Source organism: Rhipicephalus sanguineus, chromosome 1, assembly GCF_013339695.2.
Source record: "Rhipicephalus sanguineus isolate Rsan-2018 chromosome 1, BIME_Rsan_1.4, whole genome shotgun sequence".
Lineage (NCBI taxonomy): Eukaryota > Metazoa > Arthropoda > Arachnida > Ixodida > Ixodidae > Rhipicephalus > Rhipicephalus sanguineus.
The window spans coordinates 27,362,433-27,376,429 of record NC_051176.1 but is presented as its reverse complement, the minus strand read 5'-3'; the positions used below and the strand labels follow the sequence as shown (position 1 = coordinate 27,376,429).

At 46.0% G+C, this 13,997-nt stretch overlaps 1 protein-coding gene across 1 annotated transcript in view; it reads left to right on the top strand.

Annotated features, from left to right (window-relative positions):
- Window positions 1-13,997, top strand: part of LOC119406482 (protein crumbs-like) — a 286,551-nt gene that overhangs the window by 172,072 nt on the left and 100,482 nt on the right. The window contains exons 8-9 of the mRNA XM_037673508.2: window positions 1,896-2,118; window positions 4,807-4,933. Of these exons, the coding sequence (XP_037529436.1) occupies window positions 1,896-2,118; window positions 4,807-4,933 (350 nt within the window). The remainder of the gene's footprint in view (window positions 1-1,895; window positions 2,119-4,806; window positions 4,934-13,997) is intronic.

Here is a 13,997-nt window from a genome sequence, read left to right as displayed (position 1 = left end):
CGACTGCTGCAGGAACCGAAGCAGTTTTCGTGCTGCCAGTTCTCTAAACACGAAGTAAGCGTTGAGAGCACAGTAAGTTTATGAGCAGTACGTCTCCTGATGCTTCGAGCGACGCAGCCCCCCTCCCCTGGCATCCCTTCATGCTCCTTACGAACGACTGGCGGGGCGTTTCCTCTCTGTTTGATAAACAATCGAAGGCCTAGCCATCGTAATATTATGACGTAGTACACCGTGACGTCACGTGATGACGTCATCAGATGACATAGTCGCTTTGCACTGCCTCCGTGATCGGTGCGCCGATCAGGGAGGCAGTGCAAAAGCAGGTGAGGTGCAGAAAGCTTGCAATGCCTCCGATCCTGGAGGTGGTGCATAACCATGTTAGGTGCAGAAACCATTCAGAGGGGGGCGAGGGAGGATCAATGCATCGAGTGAGAAGACAAAAAAGGGAAGATGGCTTTCGCCTTCATGTCGCTGAAATAATCGCTGAAGAGGTTATTCCAGAATGCTTAACTGCATGACGCCATAATTTTGGCATTATCGAGTGAAATATGAAGTGCTTCCGAGATGATTTTCTCCACGAGATTTACAGTGAATCTAGATATTTCTAGCTCGATCTTCATAAGAGCTCCATAATAATTATTCAGGTGCTTGAATGTAAATGCAACTTGATTCTGCAGTGTACTCCAGGATGGGAAATTGGCTGCGCCAGAATGCTCCCAGATGCAAAATTACCTGCTCCACAGTGATCCAAGATAGAAATTTTTGCTGCTCCAAAGTGTTGCAAAATGAAAATTTTCCTGCTCCAAAAATTGCTCCAAATCAGAAGCCCTCGGTAACATCCCTGGAAACGCTCTCATCTTGCTTTCTCATAAGAATATGCTTAGGGATCCTCTGCAACTTTTTTTCTGTAATTTCGCTTCAATGTATTAAAAAAAATATTCGACAATTATTCAAAAAATGTGCGATTCGAGTCGCACTCACATTTTAATATTCGAATTCACTTCGCACTAAAAATTTTGCTATTCGCACAGCTCTAATTGCGAGTAATGCCATAGTGGAGGGCTCTGTAGTAATTTAGACTACCAGAGGTTCTTTAATGTGCACCAAAAATGTGTTAAACAATGTTTTTGCATTCTGTCCCATTCAAATGTGTCCTCTGCATCCGGAATGAAACCTGGGCCTTGTGCTCAGCAGTGGAATGCCATAGCAATGTCAAGCTCGAACAGACACCTATTTTTTTTCTTTGTCCCAGCAATAATGCTAGTGTTTTTGTATTATTTAGACTGCTCTGTAGGGGGCCCAATGTTTTAATTGAGGACACTGGTTTATATATGTAATCATTTCCCATGAGAGCAAAGGCACGTCCAACAGCTTCATGATTTAAGTGGAATTTTTTTTTGTCTTAATATTGTCGTGGTTTTCTACGAAATTAAATTTTTGTGGTAGCTGCCCAACATAGCAATGTAAAATGGAAGGGCTGTGAAATAGATTCACAGTTCTAGTGAGGGGAGAAAAAAGGACAGAAGGCATGGGCTGGTGTGTCAAATGGGGTGGATAAGGGGGGGGGGGAAACATAAAGAAAGAAAAGAAACAAGTGGGCCGGAGGTCTTGTGTACACTAGACTCCTCCTCCCCTGTTTTCTTTCTTTTATGTATGTTTATCCCTCTGACTGTTTGACATGCCAGCCCAGCTCCTCCCAGCCCCGACACACACACTTCCCGTTTTTTTTTTTGCACTTGCCTTTTTCTGTCCTTGCATCCTGTCGTATGTGTTCCTTTCATCTTTGTCGTTGACTTGTTTTATGAACACTGTTAAGGTAAACCAGTTCACCCAAACAGTGGGTATTGTTGTCACAAAAACTGTCTGGTGAAACATGTAAAATAATCCGTCCACAGATCCTGCCTTGGGCCAGTGCGTGCGGCTGTCCAACTGCTCATCACTTACGAACCCGTGTTTGCACGGCGGCACGTGCTATGACTCTATCCAGACTACATCACTGCTGACTGGAGGGCGGCCATCCTACCAGTGCTTCTGCCCAGATGGCTTCCGCGGAAATCACTGTGAGCTCGCCCTCACCAGTGACCCCTGTGATATCAATCCCTGCCAGAATGGAGCCACGTAAGACCATCGCAACAGAATCTTCTGTATTTGTTTTTTTACTCACGGGCTGCAAGGCATTAGTGCTATTTGACGGTTTTAAGCTACAGAAGAAATATCTCTGTACTAAATGGCAAGTTCCTATTAAAATTAGACACCAAACATTTGATTGGTTTATCAATTAATGAAGGCAGATCTGCTGATGTAAAATATCATTCTCAGTTGCACCTAATACGGGAGCCAATTGGTTTTTCAGACACGGAGGAGATACTGAAGCACTGAAAAACAAATTTAAATTGAAAAAAAAAAAGTTTGCACAGAAAGCTTGTTAATGTGCCGTAACATACCTCAATTGAACAGTCACATTGGCCACAAAAATACCTTTATTTTCTGCAGTCATTATAAGCATACTACTCGGATATCGGCAAAAAAAAGAAATACAATCACGTCTCTGCAAAACAAACCTTCGAAGGTTGTGGGTTCAGGTCCTATTGATGGAAAGGGTGATTTTTCATCCACCTTGATTCCTTTCATTTTACAGAATAATTGCTACACTAATAATTAATGTACGATTTCCTTGGCATAATTGTTTGTTGGAATAATTTGGTTGTGCTTCTGCCAGGCAACGTGGCAGCAGTTGTGTTCATAGCTACCATGTTGCCCTGTCACACCTTTGGTTCATGTCTGAAACATGGTGCAGCATGCAAAATTTTGTTGATATTTTTCCACTGACAGTTATACCATAGGTGGCAGTGCTGTATCAGAAATTGCATGGCCTGAATAATTAGTTGGTCACTGTATTTGACATACTTGTTGCCAACATACTGTAAAGCACTATCGTGATGGAAAGAGATGCGAGCAGTGTGCCATCTACGCGCTCTGCTGTTTTGCATTTCTTCTCGCGTGGTTGTAGCCTGGATGCTAATGAAGAGCCACTACAGTAATCCACGACACAATCAGGGACCTTCAATGGCCAGCAAGGTCAGAGCATGAGCGTGCCACGCTGTTCAAGTTTCCTTCCATCCACCCTGTACTTGCAAGCATAAATTTGCTTTACCGTAACGGATGCCACATTTTGACTTTGTTACAGAAGCAGAATATGAGCTCCAATGAAAGGAAGTATACGGAAAATTAATCTGTAATTATGTTGTTATATCCAATAATTTGTTTTTATCCATGTTCGTTATTTCGAGGTTTGACTGCATTACAAGTCTTATGAATTAGTGTGGGATTATCTGCATGAAATTTTGTGGTGGTTGTCCTTGCCTTTAGTGCAGATGTTGCTCATACTCACAATGGCATAAGCACGTTGATGCATGTGACCTTGACTGCACAGTGTTGTATCATTGGTCATGTTGACTAATGATAGCAGTTGGCAGCAGTGTGCAGTCTGAGGAAGTGCCATTGTGTTGCAAGATGAAAGCAGAACAAGTTTCTGCAAAGCTTGGCAGTCAGAAGATGCTGTTTTAAAAGGAAACCTTATTCAAAGGAAAAGCTGCTTTATGTGATAAGCTAGTGGAAATGAAACCTGTGTTTTTTTGCATTCCGGAGTCCTGCATTGCATAATGGAAGTTGGGCCAGAGTTGTTCAAGAAAGGTTTAACACACAGAGGACTACATATTATGGTCTATAGTGATAATGAGCTGTCCACCATGATAATTGGAACTCAAGGCAATCACTGTAGGCAAGCTTTTGTGACTGCAAGTGGCGATTCACTCATCCTGACCTAGGCTTTGATGGCCTATGAGACTTCCTTTCTGTGCTGCTGATTTGTCCTAGTGGGTAGTCATTTTCGCACTTTTCAAATAAACACCAGGATATCTTCAGTTTCAGTAGAAACAGCGGAAATAAGTTTTCGGTGAGTGTTAGCAGCTGCACCAACCGTGGTTACACCATTTCACTTTCTATTCTTATTTGCTTCCAAATATTCTGTCACCTCGTTCTCACATTCAGCATTAAAGTCAAGTCAAGACCTGTTAATCTTGCAGAGAGGGACATCAGTAATGAACGCACATTGTTTGCATAGCTTGCATGCCTGCATCATCGACAACAGAAAGGCCAGCACTTTTTCTTGTCCTGTAGTGGCGAGACAGCTAGTGAAATTATGCCAAAGATTGCTGAGAGCGTACTTTCCCACCGATTTAAAAAAAGAAAGAACTTCAGCTGTGCTTCAGTGTGGCAATGATTGACATTGTGCACAAGGTTTCGCGACAGTAAACTCTACTGGCTTTTTAATTGTCCAATTACTATAACCGGAGGCACGCTTCATTTTTGTTGTTGTAAAGCTGGCTATGAGTTATATATAGGGTGTGTTATAATCTAATAAGTAAAGCAGCAATGTGTTTGGATGTTTTTAGGCAGTTTCCTTAATTTGTGCTGCCAGATAATTGAATTAGTTCTGTCAGTTTCATAGAGGTCAAATTAACAGAAGTCTACTGCATTAACCTGTTATGGTTGAGTGGTTTCTGTAAGAACCTTGTTGTGTTGCAGGAAAAACCCAGCGTCTAGAAAAACTAGCTACATACTATATTCTCAGTATGCTGAAATTAACAATAACAAAATTTTTACTTTGAAAAAATTTGTACCAGGGAAGATTAGGGGGCTCGATCGGAGAGGGACGTCGCACTGTTCTTTAGTTTCATTAACGGTAAAGGACTTCTCTTCTTAACACACGTTAGCAATATGTTTTCTCAATCTTTGCGAATGCAGGTGCCGCTCGGACCAGTGGGGGGCTGTGTGCCTCTGTCTGCCAGGGTACTCGGGCGATCTGTGTGAGCTGAAGGATGACCTGTGCGTCAGCAGCCCATGCCTTAACGGAGGAACCTGCCTTGGCTTGGTCAGTTTGATGGGGCAGTCTTGTCCCAGTTGACCCTTTAGGGTAGCGTGTGAGGGTTTATCGGCCAGCTCGTGAAAAGGATTGCGTCCTGCCAGCTGGCAAAACAGAATGTTTGCTGCCATGGCTACGAGTGGCACTCTCCGGATTGCACACGCAGAAATACCCAGTAAGGTGGACTGGTAAAGCATCAGTAGACGCGTGGCTTTGGTCCCATTTGGCAGCAAGCTTCTACATTTATGTCATAATTACGAGACTACAGTAAAAAGATACGTAATGCCTCCATGCTTTCCTTGGCTTCATTAGGTTGGCTGTTTGGAATGTTGTATGTCTTATTTGTGCAATTACAGTCAAAAGTCATTTTAACCAAATTTAAGGGGGAACCGAAATTACTAATTAGTATCCATTATCACCCCTTTTATGCAATGTTGTTCTGATAGGATGCACAGCTTTATAATATGCATGTAAGAGGGCAGCAATGGAATGTTTAAGTAAAATGATTGTAGTCAAACGGTGATGAGAGAGAGGTTATTTTTTCCCCATTTTCGTCGCATTTAAACATAAAGTTAGACGCACTTGAGCAATTTTATCGTTGTATTTTCTGAAGGACTCTGCGATCTTGTGTTTTTACGCTGCTATGTCTGTACTTGTTATGAAAGTACATTGCCATTTGTAAAGAGACCTCGACTTGTCGGAAGCAGAGGGCTCTGGCAGAGCTTGACCTCCGAGGTCAGTGACACTGCAATGTAGGGCTACCTGCTTGTCATGGGTGACTTGAATCGTTGGATCATAGAAGATCTGTTAGCCCACTACCCTGCTTGATCTAAGTGATCTTTTTGCGCAAAAGAAATAAAACAATCTACACACCATTGTCCTTTAAGTAAAATTCCTAGCAAGTAAAGCACAATAAGGCTCCGTTATGGTCAACCCATTGTAGGTGACTGTAAGAAGAGGATTGCTTGTGTCAGATGCACTCTTAGTGGCATCCACCTCTTTTTTTGCCGATATATGTTGGAGTGATTATTGGAAGGACATAAGGAAAATACAGTGGAACTTCGATTATACGTCCCCCGGTCATGCGACGACCCGCATATTACGACGAATTGGCACGGTCCCGGCAAAACCCCCATAGAAATAATGTATTGAAAAACCTCGATTATTCGACTCAATTTTATGCCAACCCCGCCTCCTACGACGCCTCCCTGGGACCGTCTCGAGAAAAAAAAAAAAAGCCCTCCCCACCGGGGCGTCTGTGCAAGCAGGTGTTTGGTGAGTGGCGTCGCCACGGACTGGAGCCAACGGGGGGTTTCGACCCCCTCCCACGCCTAGCCATGCGTGGAATTGCCCTGTCCGGGGAAAAGGGGATCCTGGGGGTTGAGCCGAAGCCGGGTGATTGGACCTTCAAGGCCCCCCGGCAGAGGCAACACACCCCTTTGGCCCCGGCTTCACGTAGATGACACCTGACCCATCCAGGGGAAATCGGTGGTCGCCTTTTCCTGTCTCTTTCTCTCTCACTTTTCATCTTTCCTGTCCTCTCCTCTCTTCTATTTACTTCTAGTTTTCCTGGGGCCAAGGGTTAACCTTGTGTGGCTGTACAACCAAGGGTAAACCATATTTGGTTACACCTTCTGCCACGTCCCCCTGTTGGGCTCCGTGGTGGGCAGTAGGTGCCGTTGCCGAACGAACCACGTTTTTTCCATGGTATCACCAAATCCCTTCTCCGTTGATCGCCCCCCTAAGAGGTGGCGCACCGATGCAAGCACCCAGTCCATTTTGAAAAAAGCAGGACTCGTTTCCCAGGTACCACGTTATCTATTGTGAGAATCCAGACTAGAAAGCTCGAAACATTTCACCATTCCTTGTGTCCAGGTGCCTAGCTGTGACCACTGGCTATAAGGCCACCAAGATGGCCAGTGGGGACCTTCTGGTAAAGGTCAAGCACAAGATTCTGTATCAGAAATGAGCAAACCTTGTAGTATTTGAGGACAAGCCCATAACCGTCACTGCTCACCGAATGATGAACCTAGTCAAGGGTGTCATGTCAGATGACGACCTAATGGATCTGTTGGATGAGGAACTCCTTACTGGTTGGAAAGATCAGAACAATGTACAAGTCCAGCACATAAAAATCCGACATGAAAACAAAGAGTTCTCAACCCGGCATATAATCCTAACATTCGCCTCAAGCACACTACCAGATGAAATTGAAACCTGCTACTTCATACTACGCGTGAGACCATACATCCTAAACCCGTGATACTGCTTCAAGTGTCAACGGTTCGGACATGCTTCACAGAGTTGCCGAGGGCAGCTAACCTGTGCAAAATGCGGAACCACGGGACACTCCACCGGTGATGACTGCAAGGCCGAAGTACACTGCGCAAACTGCGGTGGTGATCACCCAGCTTATTCCAGGTCCTGCGCTGCGTAGAAGAAAGAAAAAAGAATTCTAACCATCAAAGTCACGCACAACATCAGTTTCCGTGAGGCAAGACAGCGTGTATCGCCACACTTTACAGGGAAAACATCTTTTGCTGAAGTGGTGCAATGGGGGGCAGCACCACAACGGCATCAGGCGGCTGCCAAAGCCATGCGTCGCGTGCCGAGGCTATCGCCATTGGCCCCCACGGTGGGAGCAGCGAAGGCTACCCTGCCTTCCTTGCACATGGCCGTGCCAGAGGCCTCTCGCAACCGTTGCACCTTGGAGGTCAAGGAGGTGCCTTCGACCTGTGGGCTGCTTGGACCAAAGGCTTTGTCTTTCAAGCTGAAGCCTACACTGTGCACACACCACTCGCTAGAGCGACTGGTACAGAGTGTTAATGTGGGCTTGTTGGTACATAGTGAACTACGGGTAAACAACACTACAACGAGACAAAGAAAGGAGGGACAGGACAGGAACCAGAAGGGACAGAGCGTTTGTTCGTTGCCTTGCACGAGGCAGTGGACACAACTCCAAGCGGAAAGGCGTAGGCAGTGCCAAAGGAGTGGCGAGAGCCTCTCGACCACTCCAAGAAAGATGAAACTAGAGCTGTGCGAATAGCAAAATTCTGGGTGCGAAGCGAATTCAAATATTGAAGTGTGAGTGCGAATCGAATCGAATATTTTTTGAATATTTCTCGAATATTTCTAGAATATTTTTCAAATACTTCGAAGCGAAATTGCAGAAGAAAAAGTTGGAGAGGATTCCTAAGCATATTATTATGAGATAGCAGCATGAAAGTGTTTCTTTTCGCTAGGTTGATGAAGCGCTGGCAGGGTGGTGTTTCACAGTTGTCTTATCAAGAATGAGGCAATGTAGAGGCCGAATTGTATTTATGTACATGATTTGGGGCAACCAAAGTGTTGCCGACAACACTTTACACGTGATAGGCGACGATGCCATGTCCTCAGCCTCTCCTCCTCTCTCAACTTCTGTGGAAGGCCAACTGATGTGGCGGACAAGGGTGTGCTCCCTTCAAGTCCGGAGTTCCAAATCTGCCTCGTAGACGTCGATATATAAGAACATCTGAAACTTTGGATGCTAAAAAGCTTCGGCTTCCGATTTTTCGGACCTCCTGCCCAAATTTCATGTCCAAAACAGCGTTAATTGAGCCCCCACCTCTGCCACATCTTTCATCTCCATGTTGGAACCAGCGTTTTTTTGAGTTAGTACATTTGCAACCATAGCAGCGCTTCAAAGGCAGCTTTGCCGCAATACCGGGGTGTGATGAGGTGAAGCATATTGAAAATCTAGGGGCCACTTTCAATCGGACATTGACTGTATTTGTCTTTGGGAAGTTTGAATAGTTCGAATAGTAAAATTCCAGTGCGAATCGAATCGAATAGCAAACAGTATTAGAAAAATATTCGAAATTTCGAATATTCGCACACCCCTAGATAAAACCCTAATTACAGGGCCCAATGAAGACCCTGTAAAATAAGCCAATCTTTTGCGACACACAGCAGAAAGTCACATTCAACATGAACACAATAATCCGATGGAATGTCAGGGGATGCTGAATAACCTAGACAATGTACAAGAACTTTTAAATAATCCAAAGGTGCTGTGTGTGCAAGAAGCACATCTAAATTCGACACGCAGCAACTTCCTTCGTCAATATGTTATTCTCCGGAAAGATCGCCAAGATACTATCGCATCATTTGGTGGTGTAGCCATAATATAGGACAGAAATGTAGCCTGCCAGCATCTCCCACTCCGAACGCACTAGAGGCCATGGCCATTCGAGCCGGGCTTTTAACTCTTTCCTTACCACGGGGAAATTTGCCTATTTTTGTATGTTGCAACTAGGAATTTTCTGTGCCGTTGCTACTAGGTTTACAGTGCCATGCAATACATCAAAATAAAGACAAATGAACGTACTTTTGAGTGCTGTTTATCTTAAAACAATAGAGAAAACTTATTTGGCCAAGAAAATTCCTATACAAAAAAATTGAAATTTTTCAAAAAATTTTTTAGGAAGGAAGCCACATCTACAACAAAACATTTTTTTGAGAAATTCTGAAATATACAAAATGTTTATTAATCACAGGGCAACATTGTTTAGAGAAATGGCTAAAATCGATAAAGCTGTCTTTGAGTTACAAAGAAAATTACTTGATGCATAGCGAAATAGTGAAGTTCTGAGTTGGTCCTAGCCAAGATTTTTTTTTTTCAAGAAATAAAATTTTACAGCACAATATTACATGCCAAAATGCAAGTACTAAATGTAGAGTTTGAAAGGTACATTCGACGAAAGAAATGGCAGATATAAATATATAACAAAAATTGACAAACACAAATAATTAAGTACGTTCACAACAAACGTCATAATAATAGACTTATATCTTCAGAGTAAAAAATTATGGAAAAATTATGAGAGATGCAAAATATTTAAAACAGCGTAGTGGAGTAGGAGTGAAAAAACGAAAGTTTTAGCTCACGAACTTCTCGAGCTATAAATTGTTCACTCAGGGAGATCAGTGTGCCAGGCACCAAAACAGTTCGTTCGCCGTTCGTTTCGGGATCCGAAACATGCAGCGTGGCCAGGAGCGCGGTAAAACGCTGCCTTGCCATGACTTTTGGCGGAAGAAGTCCCGAAAGCAATTTAGTCGTACTCCAGTACAAATATAGACGCGGAAGTTCTAATATCTCCATGTACATCGGGAGTCCAATAAACTTCACCATCTCCTCTGGCGTCACCTCCTTCCACGATCCGTCTTTCTCACTGTATGTCGGCTTTTCAAGTATGTGGGCCCACGCATACTTGAAAAGCATACCTCCGCCGTGAAGAAGAGGCGGAAAAAATCCAGCGCTCTTGTCAGCCGATGCGAGTTACTGCGGAGCGTCATGTCGAGGTCGATGCCCAGATGCGCGCGTCCCTCTGGGGTCGGAAGTCCACGCATCTTTGTGCTGGAGGCACCACTGCTGTATCGCGCCAATTGCGGAACTGCGGCTGAGCGCATATGCACGGCGCGTGCACATAGGTCTGAGTAGACTGAGGAAGACGACGATCGCAGGTCTTTGGAATAAACCTAATAAACCTTGTTTGAGCCAGTAGAAGAGGATCAAGCAAGCAAGCAAACCTTGTTTGACTTGTGGTTCTGGCCTGTGTCAGCTACATTACTTCAGTGGCGACGAAGATGGGATATTGCTCCGGTATAATCTTCGGCTGAAGGCGAACGACCAGAAGACATGGGATCTCGCCCACCAGCTTTCGATGGAGCAGCGGGAAGCTGGGGTACGTACCGCATACGTCTTGAAGCCTTCTTCGAGGGACATGAAATAACGGATCCCAGGAAGTGCCGCGCCTTGCTGATTTCTTCGCTGAGCGACAGCATTGTACGGATATTACAAGGACGTAATCCAAGCACCCCGGTGAACACCTTAAGCTACGACCAGGTTGTGGAATGTTTGGAAGATCAGTACAACCCGCAAGCTAATGAAATTGCAGCCAGTTATGCGTTTTTCATGCGGAAGCAAAAGGAAGGCGAGAGTGTGCGAGATTTCATCGCGGAACTCAGGAGGCTAGCCGAAAGCTGCAACTTCGGTAGTATGATGGACCGTATGTTACGAGATAGCATCGTTTGCGGTATCCAGGACGACGACGCACGGCGTTCTTTGTTAACGCGAGCTACGCTGACCTTGAAAGAAGCCGAGGACTTCGCCAGGGCTTCCGAGAAGGCACAGGAAGATGTCCGTGACATGCAGGAGACTGGCGTGGGCAACGGAAGTGGTACCATGTCACCCTGCTGCGACTACGACGACGTGAGTCCCGGGCGCCGAGCAGCAACCTGGAAAGCAGTCTCCCACTGTGCGAACGTTGCGACGGGCCGCATGATTCCAACGTGTGCCGCCATCGAAACACCAAATGCCGTATGTGCGGGAGGAAAGGTCACCTGGCCAGGGTATGCCGCAGGAGTCGTTCCCGGACGTCAGGTGCATATGTCATGGAAGAAGATGAAAGTGAGAGCGAAGAATTTATGCTTGCCTTGGTGGCACACAGTGCGACCGACAGGGACGTGTCGCGGCCTCTCGAGAAGGTTTTGACGTGGGGAGGGCAGGAAACTGAGCATGATAATCGACACGGGCTCGCCGGTGAGTGTGATTCCAGTGAGTGTATACGAGAGACACAGAAGGCGGTGGCCAGCTCTCGCAAAAACTGCCCTGCGGCTATCATGCTTTCTTGGACCCCTGCCCGTCATTGGCAAGTTAACCATGGACGTGAAGTCTGGGACAGTAACCGTGACCAGTACGTTAGTGGTGGTGGGCTGTCAAGGACCACTCCTCTGCGGCCGGCGTACAATCGAGGAATTTTGCAAGGCCGGCGTGTCTCTTTTGGACGCCAACAGCACCGCGTGTGTAAACTTTGTTCAACAGAATGCGCAGTTGAAAGCCCTACTTGACGAATTTTCGCAGCTGTTTGACAACAAACTGGGTTGCTGTGAAGGGCCTCCCGCTAAGCTACACATCAAGGAAGGCGCTCGGCCTCGTTTTTGCAAAGCACGGACCGTGCCTTATGCAATGCGTGCCCAAGTCTCAGCAGAGATTGATCGCCTGGTGGAAGAAGGAGTGCTTTCCCAGATCAGCGTCTCTGAATGGGCAACGCCGGTAGTCCCCGTGGCGAAAAAGAACGGTGACATAAGACTCTGCGGGGACTTCAAGTTAACGGTGAATCCGGCTACTTACTTGGAACAGTATCCTCTGCCAAAAGTTGACGATATCTTCGCAGCGCTTGCTGGAGGTGAAGTCTTTAGTACGTTGGACCTACATAACGCATACAACCAGCTTCCTCTAGACGCCGAAGCTAAAAGGATCGCAGTGCCGAACACGAATAAGGGACTCTACTGTTACAATCGCCTCGCTTTTGGAATCGCTTCAGCCCCAGCTCTGTTCCAAAGGCGCATGGAATCAGTCCTCCGAGTTCTGCCAGGAGTGAAAGTCTACCTAGATGACATTATTGTCGCGGAAAAGAAGCACGATATGTCGGCATTGCGACAAGTGTTCCAACGACTGCAGGACAGCGGCCTGCAGTCGGCCTGCAGCTACGTCGTTATCTGCACCGATGAAGTCGCTCGCTGTGCTCCCGTTCGATATGGCACCCGGAAGCGTGTATCCGAAACATGTATTTCCGGAAACGCTAATAAGTGGCAAATTTCACTGACACACCGTACGCCGTAGTCAGTGGTCATGACACACCCAAAGTCACCAGCTGGCACCAAGGCCCGCAAGGAAGCACGACGGTGCTTTACTTGACGTCGCTCCAAGCACTGGTCATCATTTTTGTCGCTACGAGCGGGGCAATATTTGATCGATTCCCGAATGACGATTTATCAAGAACGAAGCGAGAAGTAATCAAGTCCACATGCTAAAACAACGCTGCATAAAACACTTCTCCACCGTCGACACGTTGGTGATAGCGATGGCACTTGTGGCTTTGTAGAAGGCAGCCTTTGCTTTGGCAAGAAGTGCGAAAAAAAAAGCGTAGCCTCCGAGATGTGCGTTTTAAAACCGAAAACTAGAAATACGTCACAAGGCTGCACATCTCGAAGGCCATGCTTTTCAGGCCCGCATGTTATCGTGCGCGAACAAACAAGGAGGGGAATGCAAACATTACAACGAGGCTGCCGAGTCACTTCGCATTCTCATTTTGGTGCCCCCGGCAATCAGCCCCTTTGAAAAACACTGTACCCGTGCGTTAAAACCTGTGAATCGCGCATCAAAAGACCGGTGCACTGACAGGCGCTGCGCAACAAGCTAGATCAACGCAATGGAATAACACCGCCTTTTCGTCACCTGCGCGCGACGAGGGATCGGAACTTGTTAGAACGAGGCCGACAAATGATCAATATTTGTTAGGAAAAATGCACTTTCTGGGCTTCGGTGCTGCGCAGCGTTCGATAGAGCGGATGTTTTGCTGTGCGGGAGTTCGATATACGTGCACACCAACCCCATACTTTAGCATGGGAAATTCAAGGGGATTTCTCAACTGTTCGATATAGCCAATAATTCGATATATCCGAGTTCGATATATCCGGGATCGACTGTATAACATCGCAGCGACTTACCTTCGTACTGATTCTGTGTAAAGCATTAGCAGTGAGACAATTAACAACTCACAGTATTCTCACTGCTTTTTTCCCGACAAGAACAGCAACGCGACAGAAAAAATAGAAAAAAAATCATTGTAGTTGGACAAAACGCCACAAGGTGTCACTACGGGCTCCCCAGTTGCTGCTACTGCTGCAGCCGTCAAGAGCTCCGGTAACCAGGTACCCGCAAATGTTAGGAAGTCTACAGATGCACTAAAGCTCTCTGGTGCCGGGATCATATAGCGTGGTGGACAGATAACTGCTTCGGCCCTCCGACGTGCGTACGTGGGATTGGTATGCCTTGAGAATGCGGCGTTGCCCGATATAAATATGGGTCGGTAAAGCGTACATCACGCCACTTGCATGTTACGCATAAACACTGTTACAGAGTGCCAATGCTGTGATTTCACTGCTTCCTTCGTCACTTCTCCTCCTGCTACTTTGCGAATGATCGGAGCGAAAATGTTTCGGCATGTCTAATGCTGCGGCTACTCCAAAC